The sequence below is a fragment of the Hyperoodon ampullatus genome, assembly GCF_949752795.1.
Source record: "Hyperoodon ampullatus genome assembly, chromosome: 3".
Classification (NCBI taxonomy): domain Eukaryota; kingdom Metazoa; phylum Chordata; class Mammalia; order Artiodactyla; family Ziphiidae; genus Hyperoodon; species Hyperoodon ampullatus.
Window position 1 is genome coordinate 177552174 of NC_136916.1, and position 19322 is coordinate 177571495.

At 50.8% G+C, this 19322-nt stretch overlaps 1 protein-coding gene across 2 annotated transcripts in view; it reads right to left on the minus strand.

Annotated features, from left to right (window-relative positions):
* The window catches only part of CDC42BPB (CDC42 binding protein kinase beta), a gene marked incomplete at both ends in the record, with an annotated part of 111250 nt that overhangs the window by 13186 nt on the left and 78742 nt on the right, over nt 1-19322 (minus strand). Inside the window, 15 exons of one of the 2 annotated variants that reach the window (XM_079699260.1) lie at nt 514-595; nt 1792-1931; nt 2509-2645; nt 3304-3409; nt 5011-5088; nt 5388-5477; nt 8829-8908; nt 10998-11092; nt 11412-11560; nt 14084-14189; nt 14643-14767; nt 15138-15243; nt 15348-15592; nt 16872-16982; nt 18806-19048. In XM_079699260.1, coding sequence (XP_079555386.1) covers nt 514-595; nt 1792-1931; nt 2509-2645; nt 3304-3409; nt 5011-5088; nt 5388-5477; nt 8829-8908; nt 10998-11092; nt 11412-11560; nt 14084-14189; nt 14643-14767; nt 15138-15243; nt 15348-15592; nt 16872-16982; nt 18806-19048 — 1893 coding nt within the window. The remainder of the gene's footprint in view (nt 1-513; nt 596-1791; nt 1932-2508; nt 2646-3303; nt 3410-5010; nt 5089-5387; nt 5478-8828; nt 8909-10997; nt 11093-11411; nt 11561-14083; nt 14190-14642; nt 14768-15137; nt 15244-15347; nt 15593-16871; nt 16983-18805; nt 19049-19322) is intronic. The other variant, XM_079699261.1, reaches the window with a different exon arrangement.

Genomic DNA, 19322 nt, shown 5'->3' on the forward strand with positions numbered 1-19322 from the left:
CTCAGGAGGGAGGCTGAAGGGTCCATTTCATGTGTAGCCAACCGTGTGTCGGCCTCCAGCATCTAGTGCACTGGACTGGAGCAGCCGGGACACAGACCGAGGAGGGATGACGGAGCGGGAGGGCCTGACGCCGGGGAGACAGGGCTCTGCCGTGCGCAGAGAGGGTCTGTTACCCAGTACGGGGAGGGGGACGGGGGACACGGGACACATCGACAGGTGTGAAGGATCTGGAGAAACGGGAGGTCTGCTCTGGATGTGCGCGAGCCCCTTGCTACAAGACAAGGAAATGCTCACAACAGTCCTTTTATTTTAACCACATGGATTTTTTTTTTTTTTTTTTGCCGTACCACGTGGCATTCGGGATCTTAGTTCCCCGACCAGAGATTGAACCCGTGCCCCCTGCAGGGGAACTGTGGAGCCTTAACCACTGGACCACTGGACCGCCGGGGAAATCCCCCTACGGACTTTTTATCATTAATGAAATGTCTCTAAAAAATTGGAAAGAAAACATACCCTGAATATACACGGAATATCTCGGCGTGAAGCGTGTATGACGTCTGAAGCCAGGACTGAGCTCACAGAGAACTCTTCATCTCTGGTAAGAAATAACACATTCAGAGTATCGGAAAAGAGACACACACACAGGACCCTGTCCCTCCACCCTTTAGGAAGGTATGAGAAAGGATACTTTCTAGAATACAAGGGAGGCTCCTGCCTCCACCAGGATAAGAAAATGCTTATAATGACAAAGCCAACAAACAAAAGGCAAGAATCTTGCATTCGTTTCAATGATTAGGGATGACTGAGAATAAAACCACCTTCCTGAGTCGCACTGTTCTATACTGTGCCAGACTGTTCCACAAGTACTAACACACCACATCTTTGCTTTGGCCTGTACCTGGCTATAAACGGGAATAAAATGTGCTGAGATAACCACTGAATCACCTCCAGTTCGCTCTAAACCCTGGGCTACGAGCAGCGTTACGCCTCGGGACACCTGCCGGTGGTCTCGTCACTGCTGGGCCAGGGCACACCTGGGTGCGAGGGGTGAGCAGGACCACCCTGGGACGTTTCCACATCGCAGGCGCCCAGCTGTTCACCCCTGCCCCGTGGGTCCCCCAAATACTGATGCTGGAGAATGAAGCTCCAGGCCAGGCCCTAGCCCCGGACAGGTGCCATACCGTGTGACATGGGGGTGGGTGACAGGGACGGGCGCTCCACCTTGTGAGGAGAGGACGTGGCAGCAGTGACAACAGCTCCGCCCGCCAGGCTCTGAGCTAAGCACACCCTGTTTATTCACTTGCTTAATTAATCTTCCCAACAACCCTCGTACCTCACGACGTTGCTAACATGTCCATCTCAGAGAGTTAAAGAGGTGGTGGGGATGGAAGGGTGCTGTGCCTTTTTGTATGTGGATGGCAGGAAGGCATCTGACTAGAGATGGAAGCCCTAAGAGACGGTGCCACTCAGCAAACGCTGTGGCCACACGAAGACAAGGGCTCACGAAGACAGAGCACAGACTACCTCAGGCTGTGCAATGTGTCTCTGGGGTCTTTTCTACTTGTTCTTGGGTATGTAGTTTTCTTATTAGATGCCTATTTGGCAAATCTTTCAGGGCAACAACATTCACAGCAGGAAAGTTTCTAGCAGGCACCTGTTTTTGGAGCTGCCCAATAATTAAGGGCGTGAAGGTAGAAATGGGGTTAAAGGCTACCAGACAACCAACTCTCATTCTCAGATATATAAGCCAGGTAAACCTCCTAGAACGAGGACAGACTACGCCGCACCGACCTGAGGTCTAGGACTTGGCTGGCCACGACGCCAGGCTGGGTGGCCTTGCCCTCGGGCAGGTCGTACAGGAAGAGCTTGCAGTCACAGACCACCGCGTAGGCCCGCTGCCAGCCCTTCTTCACCCCGGTCGGCTTGGGGACCTGCAGATCAAAGGAACCATGTTCCTCTGGGCCCGGGGTGCCGACCGCAACACGGCCGGGCAGCAGGAAGTGGAGGTGGCAGGCCCAGGAGACTTCTTGGAGGCGGCTGCTGTGCAGTGGTCCACTCCTAGCTGCTGCACGGCCAGTCCAGGCCAGCGGCAGAGCTCGGTCTGGGTCCAGGATGACTCGGGCAGTGCTGGGGAGGGGCTCTGCCCATGACAGGTGACACAGGGGACAGTGCAGACAGCTCAACGAATGGGTGTGTGCACAGCAGACGGGGAGCAGCGCGGAATGCTGGGCCGGGTGCAGTGCCTTCAAATGGCACTTGGCTTTGAAACCTTAAGCGCATCAGCCCAGGAGATGGGGACGAGAGGCCCCGGCTGATGCTGAGTGTGTTTCTGGGGGGGGCGGTCCTCAGGACCCCAGGAGGGGAGGGTTCCCAGGACCGGAGGGCTCCCAGGACCGGCACGTGGGTCGCTTCATGCAGCAAAGGGACCGATTTCCAGGGCAGCTGGGCTGGCCGTGGGCCACCAGGCTGGGTCGCCTGCCTGGGCAGGCAGTGGGGGGAACGTCCTACCTTTACGTAGCCCTTGTAGGCCGTTCCTATGCCTCTCTGTACGTCCACACCAAGAGGCCGCTTGGACTGCTCGGGGGGTATGGGGCACACCTGGGGAGCGCTGTCCTTGCAAGACACGTGGCAGGCAAACGAGCACACTGCGGAAGCACAGAACACACTGTCAGGCCTGCGCCCCCAAAGCAGCAGGTGCCTCAGACGTGCGTGGCACCCCAAGAAGGAAACAGTTTTTAGAGCAGTTCCCACAAACGCTCAGGGTACGCTGGCATCGAGCAACTTTTCCACACGCTCACTAGCACCCGCTGGGGGGCTGGCGCCTGTGCTCGGGGGCTCCGGCCCCAGGCTCGTCACACTTCTCACTGTGGGACCTCGGCTGGCCACGCATGACTGCCCAGCCCCAGCACAGGGCGAGAGCACAACACAGAGGCCTAAAATGCGAACAGTGACAAACTAGCAGAAAAGAGACCAGACAGTGGTGCTTATCTCTAAATGACTTGATAGTGGAAGATCGTAAAGTTCTTTTTACTCTCTGCTTTTCCTCATCTTGGAGAATGGATGTGGACAGGACGTGGATGTTACATTTTGTAACAAACAAGGACCAATAGACACCCTGGTCGCCCCAGAGCAGCGCGCTGTCCACTGCAGCATGATCTCAACTCAGAGACCTTCATGGAGCACTTGTAAAGCCAGAGAAGGAGCACGTGCCCTGGGCCCCTCACAGCTAGGCTGCCCTTGGCCTTGCCGGCCTTCACCGTGACCCCCACGCCCGGCCCCTCCTGGCTCGCAGGCCGCACTCACCCTCGCAGGCGTAGCCCTGGCGGATCAGCCCCACCATCAGGGAGGTACAGTGGCTGCACTGCGTGGGGCTGGAGAAAGACTTGATGCTGAACTGGTGCGCTTTCGGCTGCAGGAAGAAGGTCAAGGTGGTGAGACACGGGCGGTGGGGACCGGGGACATGTCTGCTTGTAACCAAGCGTTCCAGCAACTGGAGCGCGCCCTAGAAAAGCTGAGCCACACGCTTTCACCACGACGTGCGCGGCTCCCGGCGTGACCCCACACGCACGGAGCCTGAGCCAGAAAATGAGTCCACACGTGCGGCCTTCAGTGAGGACCCTCGCTGCTCACACCAGCGACGCTGGCCGGGCTGGGGCGCCGTGGTGACTCGAGCCCCTTGCCTGCCAGAGGCTCCGGGGCTGGCCTGGGTCATGCTTTGGAGTGGGCTGCCACCCACAGCAGCTTGTTCCTCCCAGCAAGAGTCTGGAAAGACCCAATGCTCCTTGTCGGAAGAACAGACACAGAACGCCACGGACAATGGAATGAGAAGCCCAGCTAGCGTTCATGAAGCTTAACACGGCAAATGAAAGGATTCATTTCAGGGGCACGTGAAGATGTGGAACCATTTGTAGGAAGCAAGGGAGTAACCAACACAAAATCCCGAGAGCAGTCTGATCCCTGACTCCACGAGAATCGTAGTCCAAAAGCCAAGCCGTTAGCTGGTCTCAAACAAAATCAAGCCCCCTATCTCTAGCTGGCATGGCTGTCTGTGACTGAAGCCTTAAAAAAGACCATGTCTACGTTAAAGAAAAAAAAACATCTAGTAAGGCCAGACACCTGCTAAGCTTGAAACCAGGGCCCTGTCACACCTCGAAGCCATGACGTACACTGAACCCGTGCGTACTGATGGCACAGCTCTCCAAGATACATTTACGAAAATGACAAGTTACAAAGCCGCACACTGAGCAGAATTCCATTCACGCTGAGGAAGAAGTGCCTCCCATAAACCACGTGGTTCTCTGAGGCTCAAAGTGCAGCCAGATAAATGGGAACAAATGTGGAGAAGGGACTTAATGGACACTGAGCACAGAATGGTTACCAGTGGACTAGGAAATGCGGTCTGGGGAATGAAGACAGAGGGCCGGGGAAGTTAAACTCTGAAATCAGCCAATTAAAATGTATTCATGTCTCACTGGTTTAATCAAGAAAACACAGGGGGCTTCCCTGGTGGCGCAGTGGTTAAGAGTCCGCCTGCCAATGCAGGGGACACGGGTTCAATCCGTGGTCCTGGAAGATCCCACATGCCGCGGAGCAACTAAGCCCATGCGCCACAACTACTGAGCCTGCGCTCTAGAGCCCGTGAGCCACAACTACTGAGCCCGTGTGTCACAACTACTGAAGCCCGTGCACGTAGAGCCCGTGCTCTGCAACGAGAAGCCACCACAATGAGAAGCCTGCGCACTGCACAGAGGAGTAGCCCCCTGCTTGCTGCAACTAGAGAAAGCCCGCGCGCAGCAATGAAGACCCAATGCAGCCAAAAATAAACAAACAAATTAATTAAATATATTTTTTTTAAAAGTATAGAAAACACAGGGTCCTAATGTTTTCTGGATTACACGCTACTCAGAACAAAACATTACTGTGTACGTGAAAATACTAAGTTCGTCTTATTTACACAAAAGTCGTCTAAATCCGAGAAGGCCCCCCGGGGAAGAGCAAGGTCCCTCCTACCTTTGGTCCCGCCAGAGCGAGGGTCTGTGTGGTGGGCAGCGGCACGGTGGGTGGCCTCTGAGGGGCCCGAGCCACATCCTGGGGGACAAGCGTGGACAGGTGAGCACTGTCCTAGCTCAGCACGCCTCTTACACAGCACAACTGATTAATAATGAGCAGTCCTGCATTTTAATTTACTACATTGTTGAGACACCTGTCAAAACAGCCCTCATCTGGCTGATGCACTGACAGTAATTCTCAAACACAAGCCGGGCTTCGAGTGACAAGCTGTGAGGCCATCAGGGCAGCTTCTGTTCGAGGGCCCGCGAGGCGCGTGGACGTGGGGGCAGGGGGCAGACCCCAGGGCTCTCGGGGCGTCAACAGGGCAATACTCTCACCTCCTGCTGTTCTGTGCTTGCGGCCACAGAGACTGGTGGGGACGCCTCTGGCTTTGGAGCTTGTGTTTCTTGCTCACTAGTTGAGCTAGTCTGTGAAAACAAAGGCAGAGAAATACTGTGGGAATAAAAGAGCTTATTCTGCAGAATTTAGACTGTAACTACATGTTCTTTATTTAAAAAGTGCATTTCCTTGGGGACCTAAGGTCCCAGCACCGGTCCTTAGTCCTGGGACGCCCCGCCACGGACCCCACCTCACTCACAGCTGTCCTACCTTCTCCGAGGCTTCTGCCCCCGGCGTTCTAAGGCTGGGGTGGCGACCACGTGGGAGGGTGGACTCTGACAAGTCACAACGATCGCCAAAGGTCTCACCCTCCAACTGCAGCCCGGATCCCCCCATCCTCCGGCCCCAGCCATTTAAGGGCAGGAACGGGAGCTGCCAACCCTCTGATGTCACTCAGCAGTGATTTTACTCTGTACGCAGGAGCCCTAAGATCAAGTAGCCACGTGCTCCATAACCTCAACTCAGGGATCGAGAAAAAATACTAACGTCAAAAAAGGTCTATGGACCTGTGACCAGAAGTAGGAATTTCCCTGGAAGCTTTATGACACAGGGAAGCAATGTTCTGTTCTGATAACTCAAGATTCCCAATTTACTTCCACAATTTGAAGCTCAAGCTGCATTCTAAAACCACCTAAAAATGACTTCACATTCATGAGTGCTCCTGATACTAACATTTCCTCATCACCAGCAATTAGGATTTACACAGATGCACGTATACAGTTTACAAAGCTTCATAAATGTGACACAGAAGTAGCTGGGTAGGTACCTACAAGAGCAGTTTACAGCTGTTATCTTGTGTTCCAAATCGAAATCCCATTGAACCAAATCAGAGAAACACTTTCCAATGGCTGGAATTAATTAGGCTGCTGACTAAGGAGCCAAATTCAGATGGGAAGGCCGCACATACACAAAAAACACATGCACAACTGTGTACTCCGATATTTGAATTTGTAAGCAAACTCACAAGGGAAAGGCTAGATCAATTAGCTACAAATATAAGCAAGCTTCTCCCATAAATAAGGTATGTTAAATGAGTTACAGTTCCATCTTTAGATAAACGAAGGGCAAAAGAACATTAAGTAATTTAATTTTAGCCGTGTAACAGCCCCACTAGTTTCATTTCGTTGGTTAATTAATCAAAAGGATGCAAATGAAGGAGGAGGAGAGGTGCGCATTCAGTGCCGCTCTGCTGCCGTGAGTGAAGAGCGCCGGGAGCCGGCGCCGGCAGCGACTTCCTGCTTCCCAAGAGGCTGGCAGAGAGGAGGAGGAGACACAGCCCTCGGTTGCGACAGGCGGGAGGAACGACACCATCGTTCCCGCCCAGTAAAAACGTGCGTGAAAATGTACTGATTCACTCATTGTGGCAAACATTTCTAGTATAAACAGCAAGCTTAATACGGGGAAAGGAGAAGAGAAGCTTCAGTCAGACATTTCTCATGTCTGGAAACCCTCCTAGCACACTCAGACTCCGACCAAGGATTGTTTTCTTTCCATGAGTAAATGTCCTTCCTACTTAAATCACAGGGTAGTGAAGGACTGAAGCATGAAAATGGCAGGGGTGCTGGCTGCACAGAGGTCAGAACCTCGGCCGCCACGCTGAAACCGCTCCGCTGGCCGCCCATGGAGATGCAAGGCCTGAGTCAGAAACCACCTGCCGCCACATGGATCGCTACGCTGTCCACTAGTTTTACAGAAAAGTCACTGCTGTCCGCCCCCCTCCCCCCACCGTTAACAACCCCAGTCTTCGCTTCTCGGGAGTCTGTACCTGCCCCGACGACGGTGTCTGGCTGTGCAGGGCCAGGAGAAGGCACCAGGATGGGCCGCGACAGGTTCTGTACGTACCACGGGTGTGAGCGGTTGCATGTATTTGACTCTTAAAAACTGAGGACTTCAGGGAAAAGGCAGCATCACAAATTTGAACCCTCTTGACAGGTGAATGTAAACAGGTGTGTGCCCAGAATGGTGGGGGCAATACAGATCCACCTGGATTTTCTAACAACTGATCTAGGCAAGGATCACAGTCGTCCGCTAACCCACGGTGACCGCTGATTGCTCCCAGGGCCCTTCCCGGGGTGGCGTCTCGTCTGGCAGACACCACCTCCACCTAAGGGTCAAGAAGCTTAGCGTCCCCAGTGCACAGCAAACTGGCCTCCGCTCACGGGGAGAACACACCATCTCCCGTGCAGAGTTCACATCAAGATGTTCAACCCACATCTAATCAAGAGGAAGAGTGGAGGGCCTTCTACAAGATAACTGGTCTGGACATTACAAGAATCAATGCTATAAAAAACAAAGTGGGGGGCGGGGGAGACAGCGGCACGGCTCCAGATTAAAGGAGACCAAAGAGACACGAGCTCTGGCTCCTGAGCTGGAGGGAAGGCAGCTGTGCGCTGCAGCATCAGTGCAAACCATCCCCGCGTGGTAACGGCACTGTGGATACGCAGGGGAACATCTTCAACTCAGGAAAGAAACGCTGGAGTACTGAGTGTATTAGGGGTCATGATGCCTGCAACCCACACTCAAATAGCTCAGGGGAAAAAGGTCCATGTGCGTGTGGAGAGAGAGAGAGAGAAAGCAAGTGCAGCAACATGCCAGGTGAGAGATACATATGTTCACTGTACTATTCTTTCAACTTTCCTGCAGGTTTAAAATTTTCTAATAAAAAGTTAGAAAACAAAAGCAACGGCAAACACATCAGAAGTCCCATTAATGAGATCTCCCTTCACTAGCTTCCTGGTGCGGCTTCCTTTACAGGGCTGCTGGGAAGGGCCCATCCCTGCAGTTTTGCAGAGACCATCCCGCTCCACAGAGTGACGTGAAGAATGCACAGCGGAAGATGAGGGAAGCGGGATCCACTCAGACCAGCAGCCGCTCCCCAAGCTGCAGGGGCTGCTCTGGGCTCCTCCCGTGCGGGGCGGGTCTCCCTGAGCAGAGGCGATGAACTCCAGCCCCAGGACCGCAACAGGGGCCCGGGCGGGACTGTTCTTCCAAGCCACCCACCTCCGCCCCGGCAAGGCTGCACCACACTGACACGGGAACACGACCGGCTCGTTCTTCAGCGTGAGAACTTGTGGTTTAAAAACTGCCTGAAACACTCAGCACACAGGCAGAGGCCGGTGTGGACTTCCTCCCGGAAGATGCCAAGCACTCTCTTACCCTCCACCTAACTTGAGGGGCCTCTCTGTGAGCGCCTCAAACACCCTAACTGCTTCCAACCATACACGTTTAGCCCCTGGTCAACTACAGGGTCGGCACAGCTGAGCTGAACTGCCTGGGGCCAATGTACCGTGGGCTTGCGGCCCTGCAGGTAGTCAAATCACAGTAAGCGATTTCTAACTTGTCATCAATTCATCTGTCACTTTAAAACAATAATTACTTACCCTAAACGTCAGATCATGAGCGAGAGGTGCAGTGTTGAAGTACTCAAAGATAGAATCCTGAAAATCTGGAAGTTTGAGTCCTGTAAGAACAAAACGAGACCAGTCAAGGTAAAAAATTTAAGATGCAAAGACTCAGTGTCATCGTGATATCAATTCTCTGTCAGTTAAATGACAAATCTGAGAGAGTAACCGAGTTAGACTATCCGGAAATCTCTAAAAATGAGGGGGTGGGTTGGGGGAGGAGAGCTACCAGATACTAAAGCAGATTCATTAAAGCCTCTCCAATTAGAATCGGGGGGTCTTGCCCATGGACAATGAGCAGGGGAGAAAATCCAGGAACAGCCCCCAGTGCCCACGGTAATTAAATCTCAGCTATGATAAGACCCACATCTGAAATCAGTAACAAGGGGAACTTTTTTTTTTTTTTTTTTTTTTTGCGGTACACGGGCCTCTCACTGTTGTGGCCTCTCCCGTTGCGGAGCACAGTCTCCGGACGCGCAGGCTCAGCGGCCATGGCTCACGGGCCCAGCTGCTCCGCGGCATGTGGGATCTTCCCAGACCAGGGCACGAACCCGTGTCCCCTGCATTGGCAGGCAGACTCTCAACCACTGCGCCACCAGGGAAGCCCGAGGGGAACTTTTTAATAACTGGTACTGGACAACTAACTAGCCACGGGAAAAAGATAAAACGGGGTCCGCCCCTCAAACTGTACGTCATAGTAAATTCCAGATAGGTCAGTAATCTAAATGTTAAAAGTGAGACTATGCAAGCATCAAAAGAAGACATGGGCGAATTACTTGAGCAACTGGGGACTTGGGGGTATTGCCCTGTGACTCAAAAAAAGGGAAAAAAATGATAAATTTGACACACAAAAATTTAAAAAAACAACAATAAAAACACCTTACACTTGGCAAAACAAAAAAAACAACAACAGCAAAAAACCATCATAAACAAAGACAAAAGACAAACTAGGAAAAATATTTGCAACTTCTGTCAAACAAAAGGTTCTAGTCCTCAATATATAAAAAGCTTCTAAAAATTAAGAAAAAGCCACAACCTGAATTTTTTAAAATGGGCAGAAAACACAGATACATAAGTCACCAGAATAAGAAATACAAATAGCCCTCAAACATATGGAAAGATGTGCAACCTTGCTCATAATAAGAAAAAATGCAAATGTGGTGCTACTTCTCACCCATTCAGAGTAAGATCACACTTTGTGGGCGAGGCTCTGGGGCAGGAACCCTCGCCTGCACTGTGGTGGAGACACAAACGCACAAGCATTGGAGCAGAATCCAGCACTGCTGAGGCTAAGTGTATGCATGCTTAACCTATGACTGGCAATCCCACTTCTGGAAACCTATCCCCAAAACACACGGACAGAAATAGGAAACGCTATATGCACACGGCTACTCACCGCAGCACTCTTGTGATAGCAAGAGATCAGAACAGCCCAACACCCAGCAGGGTGCTGTGCTGTGCTGGGCAAAGGGTCCAGGACCAGCTGAGGGCTGTGGCCTCGCCTGAGCACAGAAAACAGAGCAGGGCAGGCCTTTGGGAAGTCATGGGGGACACAACTGTCTAATTATACAGGTACAGGTATTTGCTTTATATTTTCAAGGTGAAACAAAGGAAGAATAAACCAAAAACTGTGGCTACCTTTGGAGAACGCATCTTTGAACAAACTCTACTTCAGAATTTGGACTTTGGAATTATGCTAAGTGCTTTCTTTACGTAACTAAAAACTATTAAACCTAAAAGAAATGAAATCTAAAATAAAACCATTTCATTAAAAAAGGTTTATATTTAAATAATTCAGGGGCTTCCCTGGGTGGTGCAGTGGTTAAGAATTCACCTGCCAATGCAGGGAACACAGGTTCGAGCCCTGGTCCGGGAAGATCCCACATGCCGTGGAGCAACTAAGCCCGTGAGCCACAACTACTGAGCTGGTGCTCTAGAGCCCGCAAGCCACAACTACCGAAGCCCACGTGCCTAGAACCCATGCTCCGCAACAATGAGAAGCCACCGTGATGAGAAGCCCACGCACTGCAATGAAGAGTAGCCCCCACTCTCAGCAACTAGAGAAAAGCCTGCGCACAGCAACGAAGACCCAATGCAGCCAAAAATAAATTAAAAAAAAAAAATTCAGACGTGTTGATTCTAATTTACCAGTATCTGCTCTAAACTTTTCTTCCATCTTCTTCTTCAAAATTTCCATTTCTTCTAATAATTCTGTATTCTTGGCTTCGGAATCCTTTAGTTTGCTAAAATAAAAAATAAACAGCTTTAAGGGCCCAGAGCTCAAGTCATCTCTGTGCTGGCTCAGAGAGTGTCAAGATTTTGGCGAGGGGTCGGGGTGGGCGCTGTTTAACCCAGGTGCCTGGGAAAGCGGCAGGGCAGGCATGACAAGTGCCCCTGTTCACACACTTCAAAACTGCAGACTCTCATGCTCTCATTTTTTCCTGAAAACACTATTAAGCACAGCCCCCAGGAGGTGAAGTGCTCACACATACCCATGCACCCAGGTCTAACTGAACACTGACTAAGTGCCAGCCCCCGGGTGGCCCAAGGCCCCACAGGCACCTTTCAAAGGAGAGATTCATGTCCTTGACCTTCCTCAGCTCCTCCTGGACGAGCTGTTTGGCCCGGATCTCCGCCTCTAGAGCTGACTGCAGTTCCAGGCGTGCAGACATGTCCAGCTTCTGACTACGGCGAACTTTCCAAAGGGGATCCTGTAGAGATCGGTTCAAATATTAAAAATACATTCTTAAGCTATTTACTTGTTTAACAAAATTAATGCTAACAAATAAGTAATTCATCTTCTTTGAATCTTAAGCTTTTATTACATTTAAGTATCAACTCTCAGATGTTATTAAAGTCCATGGGATCCAATTTTAGTTTTGTGACTTCTTTCTTAGAGGTCTTCTAAAGAATAAAATTTACGGGTTTTTTTTTTTCTTTAAGAATAAAACTGATCCTATAGTGTAATATCTACAGGGCTCCACTACACTCTTCTACAAATTTAAGTTACATTCTAGGATCACAGTTATCTTATTTTTCCTACATCTTGAAACATTTTGCTATTTCATCATCTTAGTAACTATGTCATTACTCATCAATTATTCCTACCTATGATAAAAGACTAAAATAATAACAGAAAGGAAGAATGATGTAATGAACTAGAAGGCTGAAGCCACAGTGAAATAAACCAGCTTGAGGACAGCATTCCTCCAGTTTCTTACTGAGCTGCCTGATGTATCTCACCGACTTCCAAGAGCGTAAGAGAAATCTGAAGAGATTATCTTGTAGACTTTTTTTTAGACTTTCACTGAACATGGTTAAGAATTCTTCATTTTTCCTCCGTAACAAGAAAGAGAAAACGGAGAGAGAGAGATGGCTCACAAGCAGAAGAGGATATGGAAGAGCAGGGCAGGGCTCCATCTAGCGGTGACAGCGGGACCGATAAGCTGAGAGGAGGCTCAGGGGACCACATCCTAGAGGAAGTTTCTCAAGAATGGATAAGTGAACAGACAACACACTTCTAAGGACATTCTCATCCAGTTAGTCCTTCAACACGAAGAACTATCCACACGGTATTTTGCAACAAGAATCTCAACGGGGGCTTCCCTGGTGGTGCAGCGGTTAAGAATCCGCCTGCCAGTGCAGGGGACATGGGTTCAATCCCTGGTCCGGGAAGATCCCACATACCGCGGAGCCACTAAGCCCGTGAGCCACAATTACTGAGCCTGTGCTCTAGAGCCCGCGAGCCACAACTTCTGGAGCCCACGTGCCACAACTACTGAAGCCTGTGTGCCTAGAGCCCATGCTCTGCCACAAGAGGAGCCACCACACCACAACGAAGAGTAGCCCCCGCTCGCTCCAACTAGCGAAAGCCTGTGCATAGCAACGAAGACCCAATGCAGACAAAAACTAATAAATTTAAAAAAAAAGGAATCTCAACAATCCCATTTTGCTAAAAGAACATATTCTTTCATCTTTTGTGAGGTTTGTGTACAAACTTTATTTAATGCAGTTTATAAATGCCAGTGTCCTTGTAAACATGACTGGAAGAAAAGAAAAAAATAGAAACAAAAAAATTTACTGCTCATTCTAATTGGTGTTTATAAATGTAAAAATGAAAATGTTTTCCAATCATGGAGCAAAGAACACAGCGGTATTTTTTCATTCAATAAAATTATAAGCTGTCCGTATTTTCAAAAGTATTATGTTCTGGACATTCCTGGTGGCACAGTGGTTAAGAATCCACCTGCCGATGCAGGGAACACAGGTTCGAGCCCTGGTCCAGGAAGATCCCACATGCCGTGGAGCAACTAAGCCCGTGCGCCACAACTACTGAGCCTGCGCTCTAGAGCCACAACTACTGAAGCCCGCGCACCTAGAGCCAATGCTCCACAACAAGAGAAGCCACCTCAATGAGAAGCCCGTGCACCACAACCAAGAGTAGCCCCTGCTCGCCTCAACTAGAGAAAGCCCGCACACAGCAACGAAGACCCAACACAGCCAAAAATAAATAAATAAATAAATAAATAAAAACAAAACAAAAAATGTATTGTGTTTTGGTGACGGAAGCTCAAGAACAGCGAGAGGTCAAGGATGAGCTGGAACCTATCAGAGACGGACTCCTGAGGTTCGGCGTCTACAAGCCGCATGTACTCCAGGCCCTGTGGGATGAGGGCCAGCAGTTCAGTCCACTCGAAAGTACTGGCCCCCCCACCTTGGTAAATATACCTTCAAACCAGGAAAACATGGAATAAAACTGTGCGTTCACTAAGTTTAATTCTAGCCAGAATCCTAATGAAGTTTTGTTCCTCTTCACCTTTACTCTTACTCTGTAAATTATTCACAAAGTAACTCACACATGCGTATTTTAACAAGGGTAAATGTTGGAGGAGAGAAGGGGGCGCGAGCTGCTGCATGGGGACCGGCACCACCAGCCCAGCGCTCAGAGTCACACAGACTGCTGGACAGACTGACAGATCTACACACTAATAAAGCAAACCTCCTCGACGGCGGAATCCTGTCCTGCTAAGTTAAGACTGCGCCACAGAGCCTGCTACTCAACAGTGATTTGCTAAATGAATGAATGGTATCAAAGTAATCTGTGATCTCCTGATGCCCGACAAGATGCTAGCCACACAGAAACCTCTCACGTCACTGAATTACCTGCACGTTCACATCTGGAGCCACCGATGATCCCCCAGCAACAGAAGTGTGCATTTCAGACCCAGACCTACCAGTGTCCTTGAGCCCAGGCTGGAGCTCCTCAGCGCCTCGAGCTCTTCGGTCATCTTCGAAGCCAGGGCCTGAAGATAGCCCCGGGCATCCTTCTCGTCGCTGACCCTGGAGGGGAACGGCCATCCCATGAGCCAGAGGCGCCCACCACCCCTCCTCAGGACATGGCGGCCCAATGCCATGTCACCCCCCGTCACCCGTGACGAGCCCACACCCTGTTAGGGGAGGCCAGTCCCAGCTCGCTCTCTGGGGCTCCTGGGCCTTCGTGCAGCCGTGCTTCCCAGAGGCTCTGCCTCCGTTTCAGCCAGGACACGTGGGGCGGGCCAGCACGACCCACACCCTCGGGGACTTGGTGGTGCTGTTTCGCCACCTTCAGTCCCATGTCATGATCACTGGACAGAACTGCTGCCCCCAGACGGTACCGACTTGGGGGAAACAGGCGAGATCTGTAGGGTTAGACCTCAGAGACACAGTGTGAGGTGTGGAGGAGGAGGTGGCAGCTGGGGAAACCGTGATGGGGGCGCCAGCTGGGCCGCACCGCGGGGCTCGCCGTGCACGTACCACTGAATGATTTCCGCGATCTGGGCTTCCCAGTGGGCAACCGACTCCTTCTTGGCTGCCAGATCCTGCAGTTCATCCTCCAGCTGTCTGTTCTGAGCTGTCAGTTTATCCACAAAGGAACAAAGCTGAAATTAAACAATTGTAACACACAACTCGTTACTGGGCATCCTTAGCATTATGAAAACTACAAGTTCTTTTGAATTTTGAAAGTTTTCTTTAATCGTTATGAGAGTTTCCCAAACGAAGTTTCCAATGTGGACTTTCTGATCGTATCTAACTTAAGTCACATTTCAATACAAATCTTAACATCAAAGTGATTAGAGCTACTGGTTTCAGGTAATTAGCAGCTTGTAACCAAATGAAAACATCCCATTTAAAAGATCAAACATATTACTTCACTTAAAAATTAAAATACTTAAAATACCAAACTTCTAAGACTCAAGAACGAAAAAATTACAGCATCCACAAAGTGACAGTTCAGATCCTTTAAATCACCTTTTCGTTTTCAGCGGTTAATTTCTTGTTTTCCTCAAGCAGCATCGCCCTTTCTCGTTCGTACTTGTCTTTGACTGTGCCCACGGCCTCCTCCATCTCACTGTGCCTGAGAAGGCGGGAGAGGTTTTAGGGGTTCCTGACTTTGCCAACGCTCCTCCCCGGGCCTGGCGCAGCCCGAGGCCTCTGCGCCGCGGGGCTGCGCGGACTCACCTCTCACGTTTGGACTTCTCTAACTTGTCCTTCAGCACCAGGACCTCCTTCTGCAGGGCCAGCTGCTGGCTTTCAGAGTCGTGCACCTCTTTCTTCACATTCTTCACCTCCAGCACGTGGGAGGCCTCGCGTCTCACCAATTCCTCTTCATAAAACAGGACTTTCTTCTCAAGCTCAGATTTTATCTTGGAAATCTCCTGCTGATGTTCTAAGGCGGCACCTGGCCCACGGCCTCCTTGCTTCATCTGAAGATAAAGATTGGAATAAATTACAAATCTCTGCGCCCTCCTCGAGGCTCAGGCATCACCCCTACCACGGCAGACACTTGCAAGCGCTTCTTCCTCTGCCCTGCCGACGGACACCGATCCTTCTAACAGCTGCAGGGCAGGCTTTGGGGTGGGGGGGTGGGGGTGTCTGCCCTGGGACGGGGGGAGCCCAGATCTGCCTGGGACCCAGAGGCCCCGTCTCGCACTCTGACACGAATGGTCCTCAAGGTCCCCTCACGCTGTCCGTTCATTCACGCAACAGTGTTCTCTGGAGGGCTGACCGTGTGCCAGGCACCCTCCTGCTAACAGGGTCACACAGGGTGGTGACGTGGGAAGTGAGCCATCAGGCTAGGAAGGTCTTCATCACGGGGGAGGCGGGGGCTCAGCCAGGGCAGAGGCACTGAGTGAGGTGAGTGGGGGGACAAGCTGCAAGTGTCTGAAGAACAGGAGGAATCGGGGGGCACGAGGGAGGAGGTCAGGGCTATTCGAGCTCTGTGGGAAGCCGTCAGAGGACATTAACGACGTGACGAGCTCTGACTTTGGTGTAACAAGCTGCTGTGTGGATAGTAGACTGCAGAGGGCACAGAAAGGGACGGGGAGACGCGGTCACAGGCCGCCGAGTCCGGGCAAGACTCGGCAAAAGGTGTTGCCTGTGGAAGCAAAGACGACGGGGAGAAGCTGACACCTCGGGGGTGTGTGCTGGGGGGATGGGCCAGGTGTGAGGGCGAGAGAAGACCCATCGTCTGCATTTCACAGATGAGGAAACCCAGGCTCAGAAAGTGGAGTCCTGGATCTGAAGTCTCGCCAAGCACATGAGGAGCCACTACAGCCCTCCCCCACTCCCCCGCCCCTCCCCAGCCACCCCACTGCCCTCTGGCCCTGGACAAGGGCCCCGGGCCACCAGCCCGGCTCTTCCACTGTCAGCAGCAGGACATGGGCTGTAAGCTTTTCCAGAAACGGACTCCACCGAATTTAGAAACCCCAAGACACAGAGAAAGCGTGAGGCGTCAGTTTGCTAGGGCTGACTCTAAACTGCCGGAAACATTTACACAAGGAAAGAAACGAAGGAACCCGGTTTTTAAAGGTGAGAAGCTCCCATAAGCTTTCACATCACGTTCCCGGCCACCCGCCGCCCCCGCCCCACGCCGGGTCTTGTCGGACCCCGACAATCGCATCGTTTAAGGTGACTCCCGCCCGGCAGCCGCTAAGGATAAGAGTCTGCTCTCTCAGTAAGAATAAAGACCTAATCAAGCACTACCTTGAGGGCTTCAAGCTCACTTTCTATTTGCTTGGAGAAGTTCTCGCTGTGCTCACGCAGCTTGCGCTCCTTGGAGGCCTCGGCCACGGCGTCCTCGAGCTGAGCTTCCAGCTAAGGAAGAACAGCGCTTTTTACCAACACAAACCAGCTCCACCGCAGCTAGACCTTTACCCAGAAGGAACTCTAAAAGAACGAAACCTTGTAATTCTTCGCTCTTCATCAGATTTTGATCACAAAGTAAAGGCTGAGAAATACACTTCAGGACTTAACTGGAATGGCTGTTTAGTAATAAAACAAGTTTAAACTCTAATTTAAATTGATACTTTGAAACTATATTTCAAGAAGAGATACCAGTTTGTGAAAACAAATACTCCAATACCTGTAGGATACAGATTCTTTTTTTTTTTTTTTACTTATTTATTTTTGGCTGTGTTGGGTCTTCGTTGCTGCCCGCGGGTTTTCTTTAGTTGTGGCGAGCAGGGGCTACTCTTTGTTGCAGTGCGTAGGCTTCTCATTGCAGTGGCTTCTCTTGTTGTGGTGCATGGGCTCTAGGCACGCGGGCTTCAGTAGTTGTGGCTCGCGGGCTCAGTAGTTGCGGCTCGCAGGCTTATTTGCTCTGCGGCATGTGGGATCTTCCCGGACCAGGGCTTGAACCCGTGTCCCCTGCACTGGCAGGCGGATTCTTAACCACTGCCCCACCAGGGAAGTCCCAGATTCATTTTTTTTTTAAATGGAAGACTTGAAACATACACAAAAGTAGATAGAGTGGTATAATGAAGCCCATGTGCCATGACCCGGCGTCAAGAGGTAGCACCCTGGGCCTGCTTCAGCTGCATGGCTACTCCCCAATCATTTTAAAGCAAATCCCAGACATAGTATCATTTCACCCAGAACTGGAATGATCATGCTTAATTAGGGGTTCACTACAAAGAGTTACAGTTGGCTAGAACTACAAATGTACTGGGGTTGCAAAATCAACTGTGTAAAAAGAAAACAAATAGACATTTTGAGGCCAAAGGACAAAGAGCCCTGAACACGAAAGGATCAAGAGCATATACTCCTGGGCCCTCCCACTCAGTTTACCGAGTAAACCCTTAACAGAATTTTAAAGGAAGGGTTGTGGGAAATATGTTGCCTGTTGGTAGCAGAACGTTTGAAATCACCTCGGGCAGCAGTTCAAAGTGGGGTCCTGAGGCCCTTTTAGGGTCTGCAAGGCCGTTCCCCTTCTAAGTCCCTACCTTAGGAGCTGGGCTTTCTTGACGTACATTATACAAAAAAGCGTACCACTCCAGACAATACAGAAACAGATACAAGAACCCGGGTGTTTTCTATTAAGTCAGACATTAAAGAAAGGCATAAGCATTTTAAAAATGCCATACTTCTCACTGTATTTTAAAAAATGGGTCACTTTTCATAAAAATGTTATTTATGCTAACATGTAATGAGTCTGTTGTTATACTGAACATTTTTTCAGTTTTAATTTCTAACATGGTAAACATTAAGACCTATAACCACACAAACAAAAGCCCTTCGGGGCCCTCAGTGATTTTTGAGTGTCAAGGATCCCGAAGCCAGTCTCAGGACCACTGCTCTGGGGCAGCCGGCGTTGCATACCTAGAAGCCTTCGTGTCTCCTGAAGCCATGCTGCGTCACATCATGACGTGTTTCTATGGTACTTCTTGTTCATGAATACCCTCTATTCTGCTTTAAAATTTTAGTACTATAGGAACTTCTTTTAATAACTTCACAAATAGGGAACAAGGGCTGAGGGCTACAAAATAGACGCTTAGCAAAGCGGCTACTTGGCTTCACAGGAAATTTAAGATCCACTGTATTTTCAAGTGATTTACGTGACGCAGCCTAAGCTCCCAAAGCTGTTTCACTGGGATCACCCAGGCGCCCCACCAGCGTCCCCCGAAGCCCCGAGAAGCTACCTCCTTCCTGCTCTTGTCGGCCCTGCGGGCCTCCTGCCTCAGCGCGTCCATCTTCTGCACGGCCGCCTCCACCTCCTCCTCCCGGTCCCGCAGCTGCCGGGACACCTTCTGCTTCTGGGACCGGAGCTCGGCCATGCGCTCGTTGAGCTCTGAGAACTCCTGCAGGGCCAGCTTCCGCTGCTGGTGGGCGTCTTTCAGTTCCCGGGCCTGGGACTTCAACCGCTCGGAAGCCTCAATCAATTGCTGAACACACAGAGTTAAATTACAGACGGTTTACGTTTGCCTAACAAGGACTAGAAGGCGAGAAGTGCTGTCTTCCACTGTATTAAGGGGTTAAAGTGACAGCAGATCTGGTTACAGGCTGTAGCCACAGCCCCGAGAACTGACCTTCCTGGAAAAAGCCCTTTGTTTGTCCCAGTGCAGCCTGAAGAAGCCCACCTGAGACCAGTGAGACCCTCCTATGATGTGAGCAGCTTGCTCACAGAGGCAAGTCTGGCTCGGGAATTTCAACCTCTCC